The following is a 23,981-nucleotide window of genomic DNA, read 5'->3' as shown; positions in this document are numbered from 1 at the left end:
CTCCCATACATTCTGGTTGTCTTTAATGGTTGCAAACCATTGAAATGCAACACATGCATTTACAGGGAGTTATGGCACATGGGTCTTCTACATTCTTCTCTTCTAACACTGACCGCAGCGGTGCATGAAAGCTGCCCAGCTTGCAGACACCACTAAATATTGGGCCTCCACACACGCCGAGGCGGGTTCTGTCAGCGCCAGGCCTCCATCCACCTCCAGAACAGGCACCTCCGATGCTCCACCAGTTTATTTTCCAACCCTGACCCCGTAAGGTCCCCTGCGTGCCACCTAGAAACGCCACCTCTCTACACGCTGCCGCCTTCCCTCAGCTCAGCAGCGCTGAGGCGAGCCCAGCTCGGTGCCATGCGCATCCCTGCCCACCGCAGAGCTGCCATCTGTTTACCGCCTCTCGGGCCGCCCACCGCTCGGCCTCCTTCCCCTCACACAAGGCAGGGGGACCTGGCGCGGACCCCGCGGAGGCGGCCAGCCCTCCCCCGGCCCTGCCCCGGGCTCCCGCTGAGGAGAAGGTGCCGCCCGCCGCCGCCGCCGCCTCAGGGATGCGCGCCCGGGGAACAGCGCTGCCCGCGCGCCGCCCGCCTCCCTGAGGGAGCGCGAGCGCAACCGCCGCCCAGCCGCTCACCTCCACGCTCTGCTCGTCCATGGCCGCGGCTCACGGCGGCGGGGGAGGCTCTCCCCGGCCCCTCTCCCTACCACACGGCCCGGGGGTGGGGGGGGAGAAGTGGAGGCGCGGGGAAGGGGGTTTAGGGGCCGCCGGGCAGCGGCCGCGCCCCCCGCAGCCGCCCGGCCATGTTCGCGGGGAGCGCCGCGGCCCCGCCCTCCGCCAGCCCGCCCTGCGGCCGCCGGGGCTGCACCGCCGCACCGCGCATGCGCCAGGGCGTCCGCCGCGCCCGCAGGGGGCGCTCGCCAGCGCGCGGGAGCCCCCGCCGCGGCCCGGCCGGCGCTGAGGGGAGCCGCGGCCGGCGGGGAACGGGGCGCTGCTACCGGCACTGCCGGCCCGGGAAGCGGCCAGAGGTGCCGAGCTGGGAGCCCCGCAGGGCAGCCGGAGCGCGGCTCCCCGCCGTCGTTGCTGAGCGCTGAGTAACGCGAGGGACGCGGTCGCTTCCCGCGGGGAGCTGCCGGCCGCTGGGTTCCAAGGCCTGCGCCGGTTGCTCGGTGCCGGTGGCACGGTGGAAGCATGGCCGCGCACCCCGGCTGAGCTCGGGGGTGCTTCCACACCCCGCCCGGGGTCAGCCACGGGCACGGTACCGGCCCGCCAGGCCGCTGCTGCGGCTGGGCAGCATGCGGTGCGATCGCTCCTGCGCTGCTTGCCCACTAACAGGCATCTGTAATTATTTCAGCCAGATTTCACTAATAAATTGAATACTTAAGATTGTTCAAGGCAGTGGGAGTGAGGATCAAGTCCCCTATTGAACGTGGATCAATGTGATTAAGTCTAAATGCTTAAGTACCAGCTCAGTTTGTGAAGTGACAGCAACCTTGTAGGTAAAAGGGGCACACTCAGCAGCAGACATCATAAAATCAAGGCATATCTGTTATTTATTCCCCTTTCTTCTTTGATGTACAACCTGTTCCTCGTCCCAACAGACTAAATAAACCAACCAGTTCATGGGTGAGTTCAGAAATCAGCTTTTCCCTTCCCAAGGGCAGTAATTTAAATTTCCTTCCTTTGGTAGCCATCATTTTTCACAAAAAAAAAAAAAAAAACACAAGGGAACTTAATAAAATTGGTATTGCTCTCTCAAACTAGGCTGAAGTAAACATAAAAGCATTATACATAAGAAAAATATCCCTTTTTTGTGGGGTCTAGTTTTTTTTTACTATGAGGGCGGTCAAACACTGCAACAGAGGTTATAAACTCTTATTCTTGGACTTTTTTCAGGACACTGCCCTGAGCAACCTGCTGCAGCTGGCACTGCTCTGAGCAGGGGCTTGGACTGGGCAATCTCCAGGGGCCCCTCCTGACCTTGGCCATCCTGTGGGTCTGCAATTTTTCTGGACTGTAAAAAACCACAAAAAACCCCCACAAGACAGTTCACATCAAAGGAACATTAAAAGGGTCAGGGACCAGGTTCAGGGGTTAGGGCAGGGCTCAGGGTCAGGAGTTACGTAAATAAAAGCACAATAAATCTATGGTCTCATCTCCTTAGCTTTCATCATTTATTCAGGAATGTAAGTACAATTAAGTGGCTTGGGTTATTTGTCTTAAAAACCCACTCAGGAACTTAGGCAAGAATATGGAAATGTCACGTGGCTATCAATACTCTTCAAAAATGCATCAACTACAACATCCAAGATACAATAATCAACACCTCAATGGTTTTTAACCCTCCAACTTTAAGTATTACAAGTAGAATTTGTATACAGAAAACGTTAACAGCTTTCCAGCTCCTAGACACCACAGAAACACCTGCCTGTGAGTAACCCAGGAGCTATGACCAAGATGCTTGTGTTTCAAATGAGAATGGACTGAGCTTTCATTTACACAACTAATTTAACATTTCCTTGTTTGTCAAGTTCCACAATAGCAAGTTCTTTCAAGATTTGTGTTCCTGAGTCAGTGGCTTTCAGAATCATTTTCTTCATCTGTGAAATACTCAACACTGCCCTGTAAGACAAAAGCAAACCCTTTAGTGAAGCAGGGCATCAAACATCAGGTCTGGCAGAAAAAGGTTAAAAAATGTATACTGTTAAATTAATGATTTTTGCGAGTGCTCTGTAAATGCAAGCTTCAGCTGAGCTATACTCAGGATTAATGGTTTCTGGAATACTGACACTCTGTGGCCTAATGGCCTCTTCCACTTGTGATTCCATTTCTTCAACAGTTAGGCAGGTTAACTGCTGTGCTGCAGTCTGTTCTTGTGACAGAGGTAGGCACTAGAAAAGGAAAACAAACAGAGAGAACTCTGATACTTTCAGTTCCTAGGGTGACGATATTTACAGAAGAACTCCATGTTTGTGTAGCCCTTTTCTCATGGAAACTAACAGTAGATTCCTACTTTCCTTCAAATGAAAGCAATCTACAAGCAAAGCATTTCTGAAAAATCCAACCATAATATTCCCTTAACATCAATAGTATAAATGATTCAACAGAAAGAAGATAAACTATTCAATAAAAAGAAGTATTTCACTTAAAGACTTAACATTTCTCCACAACAGTTCAATCCATCTTTGGTTTAGGACATATACAAAGTACAAGAAAATCTTTATCTAAAAGTCTAAATATAACTCAAGGGACAAGTCTTCAATTTTAACAAAATCCAAATACAAAGTTATTCTTGGCAGCATGTCCTTAGACCATAGGGAAAGAAAATATTTTTTCCTTTCTGTGACCTATAACGACTGTCTTTTAAATCATTATACAGTACATTCTATCTATAAAGACTTACCAGGAACTTGTCAAGAGCTGTTGACAGATTAAACATAATCTTGGGGGACTGTCATTAGAACACTGAAGTGAGAGCCAAGATCTGGGAATACGGTTTAGTCACACCACTTCTGTCTTTGCCACTAGACTATCAATCGGCTCTTTTTTATCTAAATCGCCTTATTTGTAAGAGGACAAAATGAATGCTTTCACAACCTCTTCAAAACTGTAATGAAGCAGTGTCTGAAGACCACTTACAAAAATGCGTTGGCTGTTTTTGGGTTTTTTAATAGATAAGCACTATCACACTGAGAAAAACTTACTTTTTTGCACTAATATATACTAATAGCAGTTCCATCGCATATGTTAGAATGGGTTGTTTTTAACTTACTCTAGACTGTGAAAATGTATTTGGCATTCAAAAGCTTTTTTGCTTTTTAAAATTAGTTTCACTTTCTAATTTCTTTAAGGTTGCTACTTTTAAAAAATGTCAGTGTAGAACTGCGACACAGCTGTGGACAGAGGCATCAATTTCTATGAAACTATTAAAACGTGTCACACTATTCACACTATTATGGTATCCAACCCCAAACCAGAACACCCCTAGCTCAACTGTTGAGTGATAAATCAGGCTTATGATTTACAAGAGCTCCCATCTTGCAAACATTTCTTCTGGTAAATGGTCTTCTTATCTTCCGAGTCTTCAAAGCTTTCACATATAACAGTTTTCAATGCAACTACTCACATCTACGTAAAGGCTACACAAATACATGTTCATTTACTGAAGTGAGACCCAAGTGATTAAAATGGAGATACTACCTCAAGATCAGCTTGTTGCTGTAACGCCTGAACCACCTTCATTGTGTTCACTAGAGCAGCATGGATGCCCTTCATGGATTCTTTCTGCTCTATGGAAAATTTCTTCAGCTGCATACATAACATTTTATAACGGGATTTCACCACTGAGAGTTCCTCCAAAACAGCAGCTGGATTTTCCTGTGTAGAAAATAAAAGTGCATTTAAACTATATAAGAAAAGAAAATTAATGTGGCCATATAACAATGAAAATTTTAGGCGTTAGAGCCACTAAAATACGACATGAAATGACCCTTTACAATGAAAAGTGTAGCTGTGACCATCTATTTCACCTATACATTTAATTTTTCATAAGGCAAAATGATGGTGTTAATAAAACAGCATAACTCTGTGGTCCCACAACAAATAGAGGATGAATTTGTTGTGTTGATGCATTTTAATGGCTTTTCTGAGTTGGAATAAATTACAGACTTTTAAGTAAAAATATTATTTTTCCACTACACATTACAATATACATGGAGACAAGGACTTATTTATAAAATCCTTTACATGATGCCATTTATTGTTTTCCTCTTCCTTTCACCTCTGCCCCAAATCTAAATTTAGTCACTGCTTATTAGCAGGTTTATCTTTGATTTCAGAGGAAGGGTGTGTGTTAGCTCAAATCAGAATGTGTCTCTTAACAGTACTACTCATTTCTCAGAGCAGAACATAGGAAAATTGCACTACAGCAAGAAATCAAGGGGGTTTTGTTGTATTGAATTCTGTACTGAATTCATATTAGACCAGTTACCTTGATACACAATGCAAGAAATACTTCATAATAATAAAACCTAACCGCCAGACAAAAGAACAGCCACACGTATTTTAGGATTAAATAAAATTACCCATTTATTACCAACTTCATGCAAAATACAATAAAATCTATTAATTTTATCTGAAAATACTACCTCTGCTGCTGGATTATCAGGAAGATTTTTCATTAGTTCAAACTCCAGTCTGTTTTGAATATAATCCAGATCAGATTCTGCCTTCTGGAACTAAAATATTTAAGGTCAGCCACAGTATATTAAAAAACAAAAATTGCAGACAAACCCCAACCATTTGCCTTTCCTGTATTTCAGGAAAGCAGAAGCCAGATGCCTCTGTTTTAAAGGCTCATGTACTGTCAGAGTAAGTTTCTATTCCTCCAATCTATTCCATTAACTAATGTTTGCCAATTATGCTGGCACACACCGAGCCTGAAAAATAGAAAGCAAGAATCTTTCAGAGTTAACACAAGCATTTTTCTCTCACATGTGAAAACTACATGTGTGTGTAAGCACACACACACACACACACTTTATTAATTTGACCCTCTTTCCATTTGTCTAACCCAAATGACCCAATTGTTCTCTCTGAATCTTGCCATTAGTACCTTTTCCATGCAGCTCCCCAAAATACATGAAAACATTTCCATCTCTTCCTATGTTATATGCCCTTGTAATGCCAAATCTCTCCAGCTGAAGTTTTTAAGTGGTACATCAAAGTGGTAACTTGTATCAATAGAAAAGAAGATGCATCTTTTTTTAAACCAATCTTCACTGGTGATTTTTTTTCTCCTGAGACATTAATGTATCTTCCATCAATTTTTAGAGCTTTTTCTTGGCTAGTTGCTCTTCTTTTCAAACATTAGAAGTTCTGTTAGCAAAACTGTAATACTCAGTTATTTACACAGCAGAAATTATAAGTGTTCAGGATCCAAGCATATTAACAGAGATTTTATTATAAATTATATTAGAAATGCATTCTCTCAGATGGTTATAATACCCGTAATACATTTTATTATTCTGCAATAAACCAGACTGACAAATAGATAATAAATTGATGACATCACATTTCTTTCCTTGGGATAAATAAGCCACCAGAGAATTATCTAATTGCCTTGTAAAACAGTCTGCTGATAGCATTATTACTTAATTAATTTTAGCCTGCAATTTTAATATCTATTAAGGACTTCTGCTTTAAAGAAAGGCAGTTTTCCCAGTTCACAAACAACTCATGAATTTTTTAACGTAATAATTTGGTGATTTTAAAGTCACAGAAGAGACAGTGAAGAAAGCAAGTTAAAATCGTGTTTTGGAACTTACTTGACTAACCCTGCAGTAACCATTACAACTTTTTTAAGGATCAAAATAAGGCTGTGTTTGTTAACTGTATCCCAAAGTACTAACTGGCAGTGTTAAAAGGGTAGCTAAACCGACAAACTTCAGTAGTCTGTGGATGTAGCACGTAGTCAGGCCTGGATACTAAGAGGATGTTGATGTTTTAAACATCAGCCTTGGGATCCACCTTCAGGAACTGCCATTAATACCTTCGAGGCTCTGGAACTCCAGCTAGCCTAAAGGAACAGTGTTTGATCCAAAGTATTCTAGAAGTAAAATCCCCTTACTGATGTAGTGAAAATGTATGATGTCTCATCCTTCAGTAAAATTTCAAATAATAGCTTAAGAAAAGGAAAATAAATCTAGTAAAGACCTTGAGTATCTATAAATCAAAGGGCAAGCTTTTACCCATTAGCCCATAACTTACCATCTGCCCAACAAAAGTCCTTCCCACATCTACCCCAGAAACCAGCTGTGATAAAATGCAAGAATAAAATTGGTTTTATTATACTATGCATTCGTAAAGAGTTCATGTGGGATTTTTTTTTCCCCTAACTGCTCAATTGTTTCTGTTCTCCCTCACTAGCAAATGTTTTTAGGTTTCATTTCGAAAGGCAGGCACCACAAAATGATAATTTTTTGCTTTTTTCCAGCCTCTCCATTTGATTGATCTTTTGGGAAAGAAGACAAGGGATAGGGGTGGCTTTCAAAATTAGCCATGAAGCTCCATTCCCAAAATACTCAATATTGATAATTTGAGATTTACAAAACAACAGCAAGCCACTAACACCATGCTACTACTACGAATCAAGGCATTAAAAACTGGATGTGAAGCTGAATGCTTACCCATCCTGTGGCTATTTAAGATTTACGCTTAATGAAAATATTAACACAGCTCAGTATCACTGCTTTCTCCTGAAAGTATACTAACTCTAAAAGAAACAAAAGTTATTATCAGCAATTTCAAAGCATGTTTATAAGCGCTGCCATATGTTCCTCCATTACAGTCCATTTTTCCTTCATTTTATAACTATTTATTTCTTGCTGCATTTCAGGAAACATACACCGGCAAAAATCTCACCTTAACGTTATAGATTAGGAGCATTCGTATGATGAGTATTGTACAACAGTCACAGAAAATGCCGTTTTCAAAATGTAAATTTGTGATTTACTCACAGGCTTAGCAGAAAATCTTAGAAACTGTGGGGCAAGACTCAAGCCATTGCTGCGTACTCTGCTTTCAGATGCTTTGACAATACTATTGCACTGCTAGCTGTAAAGTACAGTAGTGCAATAAAGTCAGAGCATTCGTTAGCAGCAAGAATTCTGTACAAGTAATCAATACACTCAAAATATTATCGGAAAAAACAGGTCAAATCAGACAGTGGTTTCTGTGGATCGTGGAGAATTGGATAAGGTTAATGTTCACCAAGCCCTAATACAGACACACATGAACTCACATATTTCAAGACATTGTTAATACTTATAATCCCTGTCATTCCACTGACTGGGAGTGGGGGGGAGGGGGAGGAGAAAACCACCCAACAAAATGCTTAAAAGATTTGTCAGAAATTAAATTCCAAACATTTTGGTGCTCTTTTAATTGCAAACTACACTTCCAAATGTATTTATTTCTTAGATTTGACTCATGGCAAGCAGAGATTCTAAACTGCTATCAGACAGATGTTCTTAAACTACATTACAGGGAACATTTTCTGGACACCAGAGCTTATTCTTCTCATTTGCAAGTGCTGAATCACTTTAAAATGCACTTAAACACATGCTCATTTCCCAACGTTGTGGAGGTACATTACCACTGGGGTTACGCCACATGGGTGTCAGAGCACCATCAGAGTGGGGGGGTATTTCATAAATCTCAATAAAGGTTTTACTTTTTCATCAAACTGTAACTTCATATAAAAAAGTTTGAGAACTCTTGAGGGTTTGAAGGCGCTAAGATTCTTAACAACAAATAGCAAAGAAACAGGAATGGGATGGGTGATTGCTGATGCACACAGAGCAACAACCTGAGTCAACTCCACACCTATAACATTTCTCTGGAACACACTGTAGGAAACAAGAAAACTGTACTGTGTTCTTTCCTCTTTGCAAGGCACTTATTTTTAAGAGAGATACTGGCATTTGTCATTAAAAGACCAGTTAACATTTCTCCTTGGCAAAGAACTGGAAGACAATGAGTGCAAAAAAAAATAAAATTAGTGGCAATCCCATTTTACAGTTGTTTTGCAAATCACCTTCTGGTCTCAGACAGTGACTTTTGACTTGTGACTATAATACTAATAAGAAGAATGAGTAACGTAGATAGTATTGCTGGCCAATGCCCTTTTAACATTGCACTGCTTTTTGTGCATGATCACTAGTAGTACAACATAAAAAGGGCACTGGACAGACACCACTCAAGGGAAAAAGTAGGTCCACTATACCAAAAATACACTGACAGAAATTAACTAAATCACTCTGCATGAAGCGCTCTCAGCTCATCTAACAGTTTCATCTATTTGTTATCAGATTTTACTAAATGGATGACCACAACATTTCTCTCAGTGCAGACTGATGTGCAAGCTGGAAGGCACTAGCTCGATGTGCGAGGAACCACGCATTAAAGGTTAATGAAATGGTTGTGGGTGCAGAAGGATACATTTATCACCAGCAACTACTACATACTGTATTTGCATTAGGGGTCTGATGCCGTGTCTGTTGAGGCTGTTGGACAGATCTCCAGTCCCAGCAGACTTCAACGAACACTTGTGCTGCACAGTCTCAGGCGCCCAAGCCCTCCACTACAGCACCCAGCATTCTTAGTTAAAGTAAGTCTGCTTTATAATCATTTGCTTAATGAATCTCATCTTATATTGCAGATGTTATGGTTCACTCAGCTTTTCTTGTTACTGTACTTTAAGCAATAGTCTCAAATAACATCAATTACCCAGTATTTTCACACGTGTCATTCTTTTTAAGCTCCTACAAATTAGTTTATCCCTGGTACCATGAGACTAAAATGAAGCTTTCCATGAAATGCATGTCAAAACCTCTGGGGAAATAAGAAGTGTTATTTTATCACACTTCTGTGGAGAGAGCTGCCTTCACAGGAAATCCAGGAAGAAGAAACAATAAGCGCAAGGAAAAGCAAGAGACACAAAGCTACAATATGTGAGACACAGCTGCCAATGTACATATTCTGATTAACTGAAGAGAAACATTGCACTTTTGAATGAGCTCTGTATATAGGAAATGAAGAAGTGAAATTGAGGTGTGTTTAAGAAAACACCCTCTTCTTAAAACAAAAAAAACCACAGGTGAAGAGGCAATGGCCTTGTGCCCCCCAGCAGTTTTAATGGAAGAAGGCAGCCAGGCATACCATCCTCCTCCACCTTCTGCTAGAAGTTAGCAGAAGAATCAAATGGAAAAATGTAAGACTAACAGGGTGAAATCAAAATCAGTGTGGTTTTCAAAATCTTTGTATTACCCAAAGATTTGGGGTAATTAGAACAGAGTGAAAGACCGAGCTATGATCTCAAAACCTTTAGAAGTTTTATGTGTCATCTCAGCAGGTAATTGACCCAAACAAGCTCTCCACCTTGAAATTATTTGTGTGATGACCACTTTGGTCTACTCAAAGTAGATCATAAGACAGTGTCCCATTACTGTCTTCTTCCACTACCATATATAAAAGCCCCTGTTAACTTTAAGGGGGCTGAAATACCTCTCTGACTAATTACATGTACTAAAATGAGAATCACTTAAGAGACTTTCAATAAAACACATAAATAAACCGTAACATTAAACAAATAACTATCAACACCTAACCTTGGTATTGCTAAACAGATTTCTAAATTATTATTTCTAAACTAGGCTTTAAAAAAGAATACTAAGAAAAGAATACTAAGAAAAGATATGGGGAGATCAAACTCATGCTATGGGCAAGGCTGAGGTTTTCAATTTGAAATGAAAACAACTTCAGAGCTCTGACAAGAATGTAGTTTATTTTCATATTATTACCACCCTAAGCATGTGGTATGATGACTACAGTTTAGTAGACACAGAAAAAGAAAAGTAACTCCACCTCCTCAAAGGCATGGTTCCTTCAAAGAAAAAACAAAACACCACCACCTTGTTTTTAAAGTGCAGTAAACCTGAGAATTAGGGAGGATAGCTTAATTTCTCTGATCTTTCAAGTAACACAGGTATTTTGGCATTTATTCAAATTGTTACTTTTTATTTCTTAACAGAAACACTATTACAGATGAAAATATTCGTTCAGAAGTGTCTTAATATTGCAACCTCACATAGGTCACTCAACAAGGCGACAAAGGCACGTTAGCAGAACAAGCTCAGGTTCAGACAACTTTCAGCCAGTGGCTTTCTTTTCAAACAGACACTTGACCAGCACCGCTCCTAATGCTGGGGGGGGGGGAATGCACTATGCTGGTGCTGGAGAAAAAGTGCCTGAAGGCACAATAAAGTGAAAGTAAACTAAACCCAGGGCGTTAAGCAGCGCACCAACTTAGCGTATTACAGTGAAAAGGGATAATGTGGATGTACAATATCGCTCAGCATGTTCTCCCTGTGTTCCTCTTATTCTTAGTTTCTTTTGAGTATGCCACTTTGGTGATGTTACTGTGTACAAATAAGAACTAGGAGACTATTAAACTAATTTTTACTTAATGAGAACTTGAAACCCAGAATGCTGGAGGAGAAAAAAAGCCAAAGATACATCTATGGTATTATTTGTCTCTGTATTGCATAATATAAGTTTTTCTTCCATTTGTGGTTTATCAATTAGGGTACCTAACACTGCTGCTAGGACAATTAAAATTACAAAAAACTTCTGGAAGTTTCCAATGAAAAACCAAAATGAGCATATTTTGAATTATTGAGTACAAGTGCTTTAATTTATGTAAGGATAGGAATGGAAATTATATTCTCTATTAAGCTTTTGGATACATAAAATATTCCCCAACCATATTAACCAAGAAAAAAGAACCCTGTGAACAAGATTACACTGTAAAAATGAATATCAAGATCTGAAGGATGCCACAAGGAACTTGGCTGATAAAGAAACAGTTTTCCAGTGCCTCCCAATACATAAAAGCACAGCATAACGCTTTTTTTCTTTTCTTTTCTGCCTATTTTTTCTTCTTTCTGGCTCCTCCAGGAGCGGGGCGGGCAACCCGTTACATAAGGTAGCCCAGCCTCGCCTCAAGGCCCGGCCCGCGGGGCACCGCGACCCACCGAACGCCCAGGGGCTGGGGACCCCGAGCGGCTGAGGGGCAGCCGGCTCCCCTCAGGCCTGCCCACGGCCGGGACCCCGCGGGGCGGCCAGGCCGCCGCACGGCCCCGAGGCGCGGAGGGGCGGCCAGACCCGGCCCGGCCGGGGGTCGCGCTGCCACCCGGCCCCGCACGCCCCTCTCCCCAGGGCGAGCGGCCGGCCCCGCAGCGCCCACCCGCGGCGAGCCCGGGGTGGAGGCTCCCCGGCTCCTCGCCAGGCCTGCCCCCACTCTACCTGCCCCGTTCTGCCGGGCAGCGGAGCCCAAGGCCCGCGGCGAAAGCCCATCCCGCCGCATTGCCGCGCTCCCCCCCACTCCCGGTGCGAATGAAACAGTCCAGCCGGCCTCTCCTCCCCGGACCCCCCCGCAGGGAAAATGGTCCAGCCCAGGTGAGAGCTCCTCTCACCCCCCGCTAAGGGAAAATGGACTAGTCCGAGAGCGCTCTCCTCTACGCTGCGCCCCCCACTCCGCAACCCCCCCCCCCTCAACGGGGAAATGCCCCGGCCCGGCCGCGCCCCTCGGCGGCCCCGCTCCCCTCGCCACCGAGAGCGGTAACCGCGCCCGGCCTGCCCCCGCCCCCAGGTGAGAGGAGATCGGCCGGGCCCTGCCCCCGCGCCGAGGCGGTGAATGGAGCGGCACCAGCAAGCCCCGCCCCCGGGGGGGGGGGGAGCGGAATGGACCGGCCCGGCCGAACTCGCCTGACCCGGGCGGCGGCCGCCCCGGCGAGGCCCGCGCGGGCTGCGCTCAGGGCCCGGATGGGGCGCGGGCGCGGCCGGGGGTGCGAGGGAAGGGCGGCCGCCCTCCCGCCGCGCCCCCCGCCGCGCCCGCGCTCCCCTTTCCCTCCCTCAGGCGGCAGTTCTGCGCCCTCCGAGGCGCTCCCGCCGCCGCCCCGCCGGCCCCCGGCCCGGCCGCCCCTCAGCCCGGCCGCCGCCCGCGCCGCCCGCACTCACCATGGACTCGAGCCTGGTAACCGCCGTCTCCATGTTGAATAGTTGACATTCCTCAGGCGGCGGCGGGGAGATACCCACCCCCCGCTCCGCAGGATGGGAGAGTCGGCAGTCCCCATTGGGCAGCTGTCACTGGCCGCTCGTCTCCCATTGGCTTGCCGCTGACAGAGAGCGCTCGCCATTGGGTGGGGAAGATTGTAAACCCTCTCCGAGGTAGGGGGGAGCCCATTGGTTAGGAGAAAAGCTGCAGTCGGTGATTGGCTAGGTGGGGAAGCGCCGCCAGTCGCTATTGGTCCAGAGTAGAATCTAGCGGTGATTGGCTGGAGTAGGGAGCGCAGCGCTGCGATTGGCGCGAAGTGGAGCGGCCGATTAGCTGGTGTAGCGTCGGTCACCCCCGCCGGTTCCCTCCGGCGGGCCGCCGCTGCCCGTTCCTGGCCGAGCGGCGTCCCGCACCTGATTGGCGGGGCTGAAAAGCCTTTACCCAATGGCGGGGCGGATCGCCTCAGTGCGCCCAGGACGGGGCGGAGTCGCGCTCCCGTCGAGCTCGGGCCCGCGTCGGTCCAGCGGCCAATCAGCGGTCGGCTAGCATGGGACGCGCGGGGGCGGCGGGGGCCGCGGTTGAGAGCGGTGCTCCCATTGGCTGGGCGCTGCGCGGGGAGCGGTTTGAATCGGCGGCGCCGGGCGGGGAGGTGAGTGACAGCGGTGGGTGGCGGCGAGGCGGGCTCGTGTCCCCGGCCACTCGTGACACCCTGTCTCGGCTGGGGCAGTCGTGTGAGAGGGGCCGCTCGCTCCTCGGCGTGGGCTTCTGGCTGAGCGCGGCTGGAGCCGGGTGGCTGAGTGGCCACTGTTGCGGTAACGGCTGGGGAGGTGCCGCGGCCTGGGTTTCTTCGTCGGTTTTGCCTACGTTCTCCTTACAAACAGAATGTGCCCAAAGTGCAGAGTCTGTCCCTCCAGGATAAAGAAAATCCATCAGCAAAACCCGTGTAAACCGGTACTTTCTCCATTGCTGGCTCCTCGCGTGTGCAAACGCATCTGCTGGGTCGCAGGAGCTGCAGGGAGGATGTATTTTTATTTATCACTTGTATGTGGTGCTTCCAGCAAGACACCAGCCAATAACATTTTTAAGATGCAGCCCATGCTCTTCCCTACCTATGTGGTGGTAGCTCTGCCCCCCAAGTGAACACAAGTACATTTCTATATGTTAATTTTAAATGTGTCCTTTGCTAACAGTAATGGCAAAATATAAGAAACGCAGACGAAAACGGACAGCCCGAGCAAAACTGCTGCTGGAAAAAAAAGGAGATGCTGCAAAGCCTCAGGATGCAGGCTGTCCTCCTCGGTAAGAGGCTCAGTTTGAACCTTTCTTTTTTAACTCAGTTCCTGGGTCTGCTGTTTGCTCCCTGTGGAACAGAGGTAGTAGAATTGTGTTTGAAGCATGCCTACATCCTGGCGTGGATGCTGTGAGATCGCTTCATCTCCTGTATCTTCTAGTACTCTTATCATTTAATATGTAGGAAAAGCAACTTGGATAAAAATGTATTGCAAATATTATTCCTCCTGCTCCTTTACTGAAATGTATCTCGGTCTTCCCTGGTTTCTGTGCTTGTGTTTGCGCTGTTGTCACCTGCTGTTGCTGGTACTTGTAATTTCCAGATGATTGGTCACAGTTAACTTTTTTAAAGTTTGAAATGATAAATGTAAGTATGGCCTCATTCTGAAACATTCTGTCCCAGGTCAGCAGGTGATCTTCCGTTGGAAACCTCATCCGTCCAAAGCCATCTGTCCTCACTCTGGTCATTAGCCTTGCCCAGTGTAAAAAACGCAGTAAACCCCTTTACAACAGCAGCACTGGTTTTGTATTGTTGGTGCCAGAACACGGTTGCACGGGTATGTTTTCTACTTCTCTATTTTTGCCAGTGTGTGAGGTTGTTCTTAGCCCTCAGGTGCAGGATGTACAGTGGGATTTGAGAGCTAAGCTGTAGTTGTAGTTGTATCTATTGAAACATCTAAAGTATATTTAGTGTTCACTGTTGAAGGAATAAATATGAGAAGAGCGTCAAGGCAACTGTGGACATAAAATGCATACATGCAATTGTAGGGGTTTTTTATTGGAATATCAAGAGGATTTGCAGTGACAGAGGGTGCAGTCTGTCTTTCATAGCAGAAATGATTGTATGAGCTTTTCAGGTCAAATGTGAATTATACTTTAGAATTTCTAGGTGAAGTTCAAGTTTTATTTGGGGGGAAGTCACCCCTTGGGTTCCTGCCAAGTAGCTATTTGGTGAAATTTTATATCTTTGTGCTTTGCCTTTCCACTGACTACAATAAGTCCTTGCGACAGAACTTTCAATAGTAATCATAGCCCTGTCTCTGGAAACATAACACGGTGGTGAAAATGCTGATCTGGTTTCTTTTTATGCCTAGAGTTTCAAGGTAGTTAAAGACCTCATATTTCCATCACAAACCTACTTAAGGGAGCTAAACACGTTCAGAGAGCAGCTGGAAAAGTTGGAAACTGAATTTTCCAGACTACAATTAACACTCCAGGTCAGTCTCAGTCCCAGCAGGGTAGGGTAATGTTTGCTTGTGTATGCATGTAAGGAACCATGGTCAGTACAGATAAGCTGAGATCTTACGAGCTTCTCATTGGGCATTGTTTGCATTCAGCATTACTAAAATGCAGCTACTTCATAGCTAGAGGGAACTGGTTTGCTGGCAAGCCTCCTAAGAGGCTTTTTATGTCTTTCTGGGTCAGCTGAAGCCAGAAACTTTGTTCTCTAAAATTCCATCTACTTTTGCCAGTGGATTCAATATTCTTTTATTTATTTATATTGTTTTCAGGTCAATGGAATTGCAGCCTTTTCTTCAGAAAATTCTCTTTGTCAAAGGTGTAATAAACCAGTTCCGGGTGCTCCTGTACAAATGCAGATGGGCTCGCCGCCATCAGCATCAGGGCCTTCTGCAATACAGCTGCAGCCTGCATCTGCACCTCCTCCTCCTCCACCACCACCACCACCACCACCACTGCCCCCACCAAAACTGCCTCCAGCACCTCTCCTCCTCAAGCGGGGCAATGGCGCTAAAGCACTTCTGGTAGGGAGTAAGGATTTTCTCTCATGGCTGGGTTCTTTGGACCTGGTTTCATCAGAAACGTTTGTCTTTGTGAATGCTCAGTCACTTCCCAGTCCTAATTTCCCGTCCAACCACCTTTGTCTTCAGGCACCACCACTGAAGAAAGATGGGCCGATGCAGATCACCCTCAAAGACCTGCTGGATGTTAAACTGAAGAAGACAGACAGAAACCTGAGAACAGATAAGGTAACCCAGGGGACACATGGATAAATAGATGACGGTGTATTGAGGCAAACTCCATCCTGGAACTGGTGTCTTTCCTGCAGTGCTTCTCTTAGCCCCTTGTGGAATTTTTTCAAGAAATTAATTCTTCCCTTCCAAAACCCAGCAATCAGCTCTAAGTCATCATTCTAAATCTGCACCTGGGCGTTTGAAGTGAAGAAATGAAGTGACTAACTCAAATCTCACCTGGCACGCAGGACAGTTCTAATTTTACATTAAGGACGTGTAGCTTTCATGTAGCTTTGTCTGCCTGTTGTGAACAGATTTGGGGCTTCCTTTTGTCCAGCTGAAATCTTGTTTGCAAAAGTTGGGGGTTTGTAATAAATCTGTTTCTATCCAAGGCACATTCAAATCTTAATGATTCAAGAAAGCCATAAACCACAGAAATCTTTCAGAGTATAAATATTACATAGATTTAAGGTCCATGATACCTTCTAAAGTTTTATTTGTGGTAACATCTCTTTTCTCACTTCAGGCAGAATCACCAGTGAAGACACGCAAGGCATTAATTACAGTCTCAGATTTACAGAGTGTTAGTCTGAGATCTAAATCCAAGCCATCAGCTCACGTTAAAAACACCTTAATGTAAGATGCTTTCTTCCTTTCTCTGACATCAGATTTTTCTGTTCTAAACAGTGATTAACATTCTTTAGAGTGAAAACTATGTTAACAATTTGTTTTGTTCTGTTAGTACCCCCCCTAAAAATCAGTTTGATCTTCGAAAACATCTGAAGAAAGTCAATATACAAAGGTAAGTTCCTTCCTATTCGCTTGTCTTGTTTTTCTAGAAAAAAAAAAAAGAGAACTCATCATAATTCCCCTTGTTTCCAACCTTTCCAGAAGTCCTGGTGGCACTCCACTAAATAGCAAAGAAAACATTGAATGTGGGACTGGGTTGACACCAATAATGACACAGGCACTACGGCGCAAATTTCAGGCAAGTCATGGTGTCTCTTTATGGATCGATAAACTGACTTTAAAATCCATAGGATTTCATACGGATTTTACCCTGCCCCCTGCTACAATGCAGCACCATCACTATGCATTACATAAGTTAAAATCTCTCCGTAACTCTCATCCAAAAGTGCCAAGTACGCACAAATAAGGGGGCTTGTTTTTACTGATTCCTGCTTTGCTGGTGAGGAAACTGCTGAATTGGAATGCCAATGCCTGTCTTCTAGCAGGTTATCTGACAATGCCAAAGAGAAGTTTTCTGGAGGAAAAATTGGTTTTTTGATGGCCATTGTAGTGCCTCAATGCAATCTCTAACTTCATTGTTCTAGTTTGCAGGAGAACAAAATCTGAGGGTTAATAACGTCTTATTTTAAGGATTTGCTGTGTCTGTTTTATGGTGTCTGTTAAGACATCACCCTAAATTTTGTTGTAATTAGTACCAAGTTCATCTTCCAAGATCTGACCCTTTTCTTATTTTGACAGATGGCTCATCCAAAGAGTCCCTCTCCTGCCCAGTTCAGTGCTGCAAACAGCTTTGATGAACTAAAGTAGGTTTCTGGAACAATCTGTTTGTCATCTGTAGCCAGCAAGCCACTTGAATCCCATTTTTATCTCGCTCAGGCATATGTATTTGCAAGTAAATCTACCGCATATGAGAATGGGGCATTATAAAAAAAAATTATATAGCACATTTCTGCTTTTTAAAGCCAGCGTCTTTCTGATGTGTCTCGGTCTGGTTGCATCTTCTTAATGGGAAAAAAAAACCCACCACGATTTCCCGGGTCTTTTGATACCTGGCTGCTGCTGAAGTGGGGACTATTAACGTTCCCAGCACCGGTACTGCTTGTGATATAAATACGCATCGCTGAAATTCAGTGCTACTTTTACATTTTTTTAACAAAAAAAGATCTTGAGGGTAATTGTACAGGCTCAAAGCAGAGCAGTTCAGCTCTCTGTCATTAAAGTGAAAGGCTACCAGCTTCCAGACCAGCGCAGCTGACATGGGTACCGTGGCTCCCGGCTGGTGGCAGACACCTACCCCGTCCCAAGCCCGCACCGCCCGAGGACACGTAGCGGACGGCCTGCCGCAAACCCACGTCCAGTGCGGGCAGAGGCTGCGCCTCCGGAGAGGGGGCGCCCCGGGGCTGGCCCCGCCGCAGGACGGCCGGCCGGCGCTGCCCACGGCCCGGTCCCGCCCCAGCGCCGCCCCCGCGCTGGCGCCGCCGCTGATCGCGTCCCGCCGCGGCGCAGGCGCAGTGTAGGGGCCGCGGCGCTGCCGGGCGGGCCGAGCGGGGCCATGCCGCTGCCGGGCGGGCCGGCGGGGGCCATGGGGGCGGCGGTGGGGCCCGTCAGCCTGCGGGAGCTGCTCCTGGGCGCCACGGCCGGCGCCGAGGGGGGCGGCGCGGCGGGCGGCGATGAGGAGGTGTGCGTGGTGGGCATCTTCGGGAAGACGGCGCTGCAGCTGTGCTCGGAGAAGGCGGCCCTGGTGAGCACCGTGTGCGACCGGCAGGTCTTCCCCCTCTTCGGGCAGGAGGATCCCGAGCTGGAGGACGGCGGCTCCGGGCAGGAGTGCGACCCGGTGGCAAAGGACTACAACGAGTTGCAGGCCTACTACAGCCAGGAGAACCGGGTGCTGTACCTGGTGCTCACCTCCATCTGCGACACGCCGCAGCTGCTGCGGGCCTGCGGGGACCTGGCGGCGGCCGAGAGGAGGGAGAGCGGGCCCGGCCACCCCTCCGGGGGCCCGGCCCCGCTGCCTCACGCCGAGGCCCACGAGTTCTGGAAGCACCAGGAGAAGCTGCACTGCCTGAGCCTCCTCTACCTCTTCTCCGTTTGCCACATCCTGCTGCTGGTGCACCCCACCTGCTCCTTCGACATCACCTACGACCGCGTCTTCAGGGCGCTGGACGGGTTGCGGCAGAAGGTCCTGCCCTCCCTGAAGGCCGCCATCAAGGACTGCCCGGTCGGCAAGGAGTGGAAGCTCAACTGCAGGCCGTGCCCTCCGCGCCTCCTCTTCCTCTTCCAGCTCAACGGGGCCCTGAAGGTGGATCCCCTCCCGAGCAGGGGCCAGGACCCCTGCGGTCACCTGGAAAAGCCACCCCCCAAGAAGCACTCCCCGAAGAGGAGGCTGCAGCACGCGCTGGAGGATCAGATCTACCGCATCTTCCGCAAGAGCAGGGTGTTAACCAACCAGAGCATCAACTGCCTGTTCACCGTGCCGGCTAACCAGGCTTTTGTGTACATTGTGGCTGGTGGGGCCCTGGACGGAGACGATCCAGTGGCCATGCTTCTTGACCAGCTCAGGAGCAACTGCACCATGAGAGAGACTGACTCACTGCTGGCTCCAGCCCTGTCGGGACCCAGGAGGTACCAGATGATGCGGCATGGCAGGCAGCAGCTGTCCTTCCATGCAGAGAGCAGCAGCTCCAGCTCCTCCGGGCAGCTCGTGGACTGCACCCTCAAGGAGTTCTTATGGCAGCACGTGGAGCTGGTGCTCAGCAAGAAGGGCTTTGACGACAGTGTGGGGAGGAACCCGCAGCCCTCTCACTTTGAGCTCCCAACCTACCAGAAGTGGGTTTCTGCAGCTTTAAAACTGTATGAAGTGACCATTGAAGGCAAAGATGACGACCCGACCTCTCTCACTGGGGAACTGAGCTCAAAAATCATGAGCAGCATCAAAGTCTTGGAAGGCTATTTAGATATAGACACCAAGTTCTCAGAAAACCGTTGCCAGAAGGCTCTACCCATGGCCCACAGCGCCTATCAGTCCAACCTGCCCCACAACTACACCATGACGGTCCATAAGAACCAGCTGGCACAGGCCTTGCGTGTGTACAGCCAGCATGCCCGCGGCCCAGCCTTTCATAAGTATGCCATGCAGCTTAACGAGGACTGCTACAAGTTCTGGAGCAACGGGCATCAGCTCTGTGAAGAGCGAAGTTTAACTGATCAGCACTGTGTGCATAAGTTTCATCTGCTCCCAAAAGCAGGTAAAGAAGCTTGCTTGTAATCAGGTTTCACAGTTTAATTTTGTATCTGCTTTAGAATGTCTTAGGCTGAAAGCGCTGACTCTTGCATGTTTATGGAAGATGAAAGTTTGGCAGCTTTAAAGTGTCGTCTTTGTACAGTGGGATTAATTATAGCCGAACCGTTCGGCAGGTTTCCTTTAGGTTAGTAGTGTTCAGGAGCGAGTCCGCTGTTAGCAGTAACTTTAATTTTAGTAGTAACTCTGACTCCCGTCATGCTCATCAGAAACATTACCCTGGAGTCCTCCTAACAATACGTGTGTAAGAGAACAAAAGTTCTCTAGGAAGCATAAGTGCCCCCCCCCCTTTTTTTTTTTTTTTGTTAAATAGCTTGATTGATGTCTAGCAAGGCATAGAAGCTGTCTGATGCACACTTATTGCAGGCAGAAGAAGTATTTATGCCTTTTAGGAAAAGGCTGTAAAAGCAAAGAAGATTCAGTTTAGTGGTTTAGCTTACACTGGAACTTTGTATTAAAAGTGAGAAAGGAGGAGTTGCTTGACAAAGTAGGATTGCCGGCAAATGATTTTGTGTATGTATATATCAAGGAGGAGGCAGTGGATGGAGGGAATTAGAGAATCTCTAGAAAGGGTGAGCAGTTTATCTAGGGTTTGATTGATTTTACTTTTAGGGGAAAAGCCAGAAGCAGACAGAAATCCTCCAGTTCTGTACCACAACAGCCGGGCTCGTTCCACTGGTGCCTGTAACTGTGGAAGGAAGCAAGCTCCACGGGATGACCCCTTTGATATCAAAGCAGCTAATTACGACTTTTATCAGGTAACTGTTAGGTCTCGATTGTTGCTTCAAGCGGTTCTTTTGCTTCATCAGTAAAGTCTCTATTCTGAAGTGGCTTCAACTAAGTTTCCTCTTAACCTTAACCTCTTAATCTTGTAAACATTGGATGTTTCTGGGAGCAGGAATTGTTTGCACGGTGGGTTGAGCTGAGTGGGCAGTTCCAGTCTTCCCCGGTGCGTGCACACAGGAGCATCCGTTTACACTTCCAGTGTGTTGGCTCGTGAATTTTACATCGGTCACGTTTGTGGCCTGTGTTCTTGTTGCTGCTTCAGTTCTCACATAGTGCAAACCTTTTGAATCTTAATTGTAGCTGCTGAATGTTATAACTCTGAACTCCCTCATCTCCAAGGTGGAAGATGGAAAGATAACCACATTTTCTTTCTCATAGCTGCTGGAAGAAAAATGCTGTGGGAAACTGGAGCACATCAACTTTCCCGTATTTCAGCCAAGCACACCTGATCCAGCGCCCGCTCGGGATGAGTCATCGCCTGCCCCTCCGGAAGGCGAGATTGAGAAACTTAAAGAAAAAGAACCTCAGACTCAGGGAGAAAGCACAGGCCTGAGCTTAGCCCTCAGCCTGGGTCAGTCGACGGGCAGCTTGGGCACTTACCCACCTGATGCCCAGGGGGGAGGGGAAAACACAGAAAGCCATGGGCAGAGTGGAGACTCCAAAAGCGAGAAAAGGCCGAGCCTGGTAGACCGCCAGGCATCCACTGTCGAGTACCTCCCAGGGATGCTCCATTCGAATTGCCCCAAAGGCCTTTTGCCCAAATTCTCCAGCTGGTCGCTGGTTAAGCTGGGGCCTGCTAAGGCTTATAACTTCCACACAGGCTTAGATCAACAAGGCTTTATCCCGGGAACAAACTATTTAATGCCTTGGGACATTGTCATCAGGACGAGAACTGAAGATGAAGGAGACTTAGATACCAATTCCTGGCCTGCACCTAACAAGGCCGTTCCTGGAAAAAGAAGTGCGGTGGTGATGGGAAGAGGAAGACGGAGAGATGACATAGCTCGAGCTTTTGTAGGATTTGAGTACGAAGATGCACGCGGTAGGAGGTTCATGTGTTCAGGGCCTGATAAGGTGATGAAAGTGATGGGAGGGGGGCCAAAGGAATCCGCCATCAAAGCCCTCAATTCTGACATGCCGCTGTACATCCTGTCCTCGACTCAAGGCCGAGGACTCAAGCCACATTACGCTCAGTTCATGAGACTCTTTGTGGTGGTTCCTGATGCTCCGCTGCAGATCACGTTAACGCCTCAGGTGAGAAAGGCAAGAGGGAATCTGCAGAGACGGGGTGGGTTGGTTGGTGCATTAATTGCAGGACTGGAAGGCACGAGGGTGACAGGCGAAGGGTGTTGGAGGGGTGCTACAAGAAACTCGTGACTCAAACCAACTTCAATCAGGTTTTTCAAGGCAGTAGTTGCCAAAAGTACCTGTTTTATAAACAGTTTGTTGGATTTTTTTTTAAACTTCAAGATTGGCTTATACCAGCTTTATACTTTGTATAAAGTGAGTTTTAAAAAATATTTTATCAATGATGAATTAATGGTATTCTATACGGTAATAATTGCTTCTTTTTTAAAAAAAGATAACAAGTGAGTAATGACCATGTAAGAATGAATTTATTATTTTAAATGTCAGAGAAAAGCAGTGACTCATTGCTGAGATTAATTATTATTAGTTGCCCTTTGAATTTAGGAGGGGAAAAGGTGGTGATTTACTTGGAATATCCATTATGCTGTGTGTTGTGGGTTCCACACATCAATTCCTCATGTGAAGAAGACTTTCTGAATCTTTTAATATGAATTATACAAGAGCCCTATTAAATGTTGCTGAAATCCTTGAAAATTCACGTTGGTTTAGCATGAGGTGACAGCTCAAGGATATCTGTGCTACGGCATTGAAACCACTGTTAACCCAGCATTTACTGCTGCCTGAGAGGCAAATGGTTTGTGTTTATATTGTGGATCTCTTTGGCAAGACGTAACCTGCAGCCTTAAATTCAGCATTTCCGCTGTGATAAAACTGGGAATTTATGGGTGTCTCACAGTAACAGCAAAGTGCTTTCCTGGAGTGTGCTGCAGTGGCCAAGAGCCTGGTTGTAGGTGAGACTTAATAGACTTCCTTGGATTCAGTTTGCTTTTAAGGGTTTGTTGTTGTTGTTGTTGTTATTAAATTTCTAATTGCATTTTATTTTCTGCTCATATTTCCTTTTGATTTCAGGTTCAGCCAGGGCCACCACCTTGTCCGGTGTTTTACCCTGAGAAGCAGGAAATAACCCTTCCGTCTGATGGACTATGGGTGCTTAGATTTCCTTACGCCTACGTGACAGAACGTGGACCCTGCTTTCCTCCCAAAGAAAGCCAACAATTAATGAGTTACAAAGTTCTCCGAGGAATACTGAAAGCAATTACACAATAAGAATTATTCTGGTAGATTAAATTTAGTTTTAAAAGACTGTCTTCAATCCAAATCATGGATCTCGCACCATGTCTGTTATCCAACAGCTATCATTGCAAGCCCACTGCATTTCACTGGAACACAGTCAGGTTGAAAATAAAGTTTGATATCAAAGGAGAGAAAGGAATCTGAGGCATATACAGTTTCTGTTCATTGGATTTTCATATGTAAAAAGTAAAAGCTGGTTGTGGTAATGTACTGAGCTTGTATTACTAAATGTTTTGATGATAGTGCTTTTCCACACACTACCTTCCTACATACGTATTTAGGAATATTTGAAAACGAGCACTGCCTGAAATCAAGAGTTTCCTTTGTCATATTGAGGCAATGATGGGCAGAATATTTTCTTTTTCTCCAAACTATTTGTATGTAAACAATAGACGCTTTGAATGCAGTGATGTTGGTTGTCTTTGATCTTGTCTTAAAAAAAAAAAAAAAAAGAAAAAGCATTGCAGTTCTGATTTGTATTAACACCTTGGCCAGAAGCGCTGCTTTCCTATATTAAGTTGAAATATTTTACTTTATTTGTATTCATAGATCAGATTTTGTTAATAGGCCAACTTGATTTCATATTTGGGAATGACAGGTCTCTTTGGAGACAATCTGCTGGTAAAGCTGGGAGACAGTTTTATAAGCTTGTTCATTATAGCTGACTGCAGCTTCATTGGCAGTGCAGCTTGGCTTGTAGCGATTAAAAAGATTTTTTTGGTCGCTGAAAGGATGGTTTTGGCCCAGTTTGAATTTCAAATGGAGGGACTTTGGGTAATTATACCATGCTTTTGAAAAGATGAGCTACATGACATACTGAAA

The 23,981-nt window shown here is 46.1% G+C and overlaps 4 protein-coding genes across 14 annotated transcripts in view; 2 read left to right on the top strand and 2 right to left on the bottom strand.

The window, feature by feature from the left end:
* The window catches only part of TRIM37 (tripartite motif containing 37), a 30,931-nt gene extending 30,079 nt beyond the window's left edge, over positions 1 to 852 (bottom strand). For all 9 annotated transcript variants that reach the window (XM_056342087.1, XM_056342056.1, XM_056342094.1 and 6 more), the window contains exon 1: positions 641 to 852. In XM_056342087.1, the coding sequence (XP_056198062.1) occupies positions 641 to 661 (21 nt within the window). In that variant the 5' untranslated portion in view covers positions 662 to 852. The remainder of the gene's footprint in view (positions 1 to 640) is intronic.
* Positions 853 to 2,154: 1,302 nt separating this feature from the next.
* SKA2 (spindle and kinetochore associated complex subunit 2) lies at positions 2,155 to 12,674 on the bottom strand. The gene is made up of 6 exons (XM_056342201.1): positions 12,584 to 12,674; positions 6,773 to 6,817; positions 5,152 to 5,241; positions 4,205 to 4,381; positions 2,794 to 2,895; positions 2,155 to 2,626 (listed from the first exon to the last, which is right to left on the bottom strand). The coding sequence occupies exons 1-6, from the start codon at positions 12,614 to 12,616 to the stop codon at positions 2,576 to 2,578; spliced, it is 498 nt and encodes a 165-aa protein (XP_056198176.1). The 5' UTR covers positions 12,617 to 12,674; the 3' UTR covers positions 2,155 to 2,575.
* A 423-nt stretch (positions 12,675 to 13,097) lies between these two features.
* PRR11 (proline rich 11) lies at positions 13,098 to 17,763 on the top strand. 3 transcript variants are annotated; one of them, XM_056342159.1, is made up of 10 exons: positions 13,098 to 13,269; positions 13,811 to 13,919; positions 14,314 to 14,467; positions 15,005 to 15,127; positions 15,422 to 15,673; positions 15,800 to 15,898; positions 16,410 to 16,519; positions 16,626 to 16,685; positions 16,775 to 16,871; positions 17,372 to 17,763. In XM_056342159.1, the coding sequence occupies exons 2-10, from the start codon at positions 13,813 to 13,815 to the stop codon at positions 17,438 to 17,440; spliced, it is 1,071 nt and encodes a 356-aa protein (XP_056198134.1). In that variant the 5' UTR covers positions 13,098 to 13,269; positions 13,811 to 13,812; the 3' UTR covers positions 17,441 to 17,763. The 3 variants fall into 3 exon arrangements, with proteins under 3 accessions (XP_056198134.1, XP_056198151.1, XP_056198144.1); XM_056342176.1 differs by lacking the exon at positions 13,098 to 13,269 and adding an exon at positions 13,281 to 13,432; XM_056342169.1 differs by lacking the exon at positions 13,098 to 13,269 and adding an exon at positions 13,432 to 13,571.
* A 134-nt stretch (positions 17,764 to 17,897) lies between these two features.
* Positions 17,898 to 23,889, top strand: SMG8 (SMG8 nonsense mediated mRNA decay factor). The gene is made up of 4 exons (XM_056342129.1): positions 17,898 to 19,878; positions 20,544 to 20,689; positions 21,096 to 21,971; positions 22,935 to 23,889. Exons 1-4 carry the CDS (start codon positions 18,186 to 18,188, stop codon positions 23,130 to 23,132), a joined length of 2,913 nt encoding a protein of 970 aa, XP_056198104.1. The 5' UTR covers positions 17,898 to 18,185; the 3' UTR covers positions 23,133 to 23,889.
* The last annotated feature ends 92 nt before the right edge of the window (positions 23,890 to 23,981 follow it).

The sequence above is a fragment of the Falco biarmicus genome, chromosome 1 (assembly GCF_023638135.1).
Source record: "Falco biarmicus isolate bFalBia1 chromosome 1, bFalBia1.pri, whole genome shotgun sequence".
Lineage (NCBI taxonomy): Eukaryota > Metazoa > Chordata > Aves > Falconiformes > Falconidae > Falco > Falco biarmicus.
Note: the sequence above shows the minus strand (reverse complement) of the source record. Positions and strands in the feature narration are given on the sequence as shown.

Excerpts from the sequence above, each read along its gene's own strand:
- SKA2 (XM_056342201.1), bottom strand. The coding sequence starts at position 12,616 with ATGGAGACGGCGGTTACCAGGCTCGAGTCCATG. Across the intron at positions 5,242-6,772 it reads GGACTTTTGTTGGGCAGATG|TTCCAGAAGGCAGAATCTGA; the intron begins GTAAGTTATGGG and ends TAAATATTTTAG. Across the intron at positions 2,627-2,793 it reads AGGCCATTAGGCCACAGAGT|GGCAGTGTTGAGTATTTCAC; the intron begins GTCAGTATTCCA and ends TTTGTCTTACAG.
- SMG8 (XM_056342129.1), top strand. The coding sequence starts at position 18,186 with ATGCCGCTGCCGGGCGGGCCGGCGGGGGCCATGGGGGCGGCGGTGGGG. Across the intron at positions 20,690-21,095 it reads CTAATTACGACTTTTATCAG|CTGCTGGAAGAAAAATGCTG; the intron begins GTAACTGTTAGG and ends TCTTTCTCATAG. Across the intron at positions 21,972-22,934 it reads AGATCACGTTAACGCCTCAG|GTTCAGCCAGGGCCACCACC; the intron begins GTGAGAAAGGCA and ends TTTTGATTTCAG.
- PRR11 (XM_056342159.1), top strand. The coding sequence starts at position 13,813 with ATGGCAAAATATAAGAAACGCAGACGAAAACGGACAGCCCGAGCAAAA. Across the intron at positions 13,920-14,313 it reads GATGCAGGCTGTCCTCCTCG|GTCAGCAGGTGATCTTCCGT; the intron begins GTAAGAGGCTCA and ends ATTCTGTCCCAG. Across the intron at positions 15,128-15,421 it reads GACTACAATTAACACTCCAG|GTCAATGGAATTGCAGCCTT; the intron begins GTCAGTCTCAGT and ends TATTGTTTTCAG.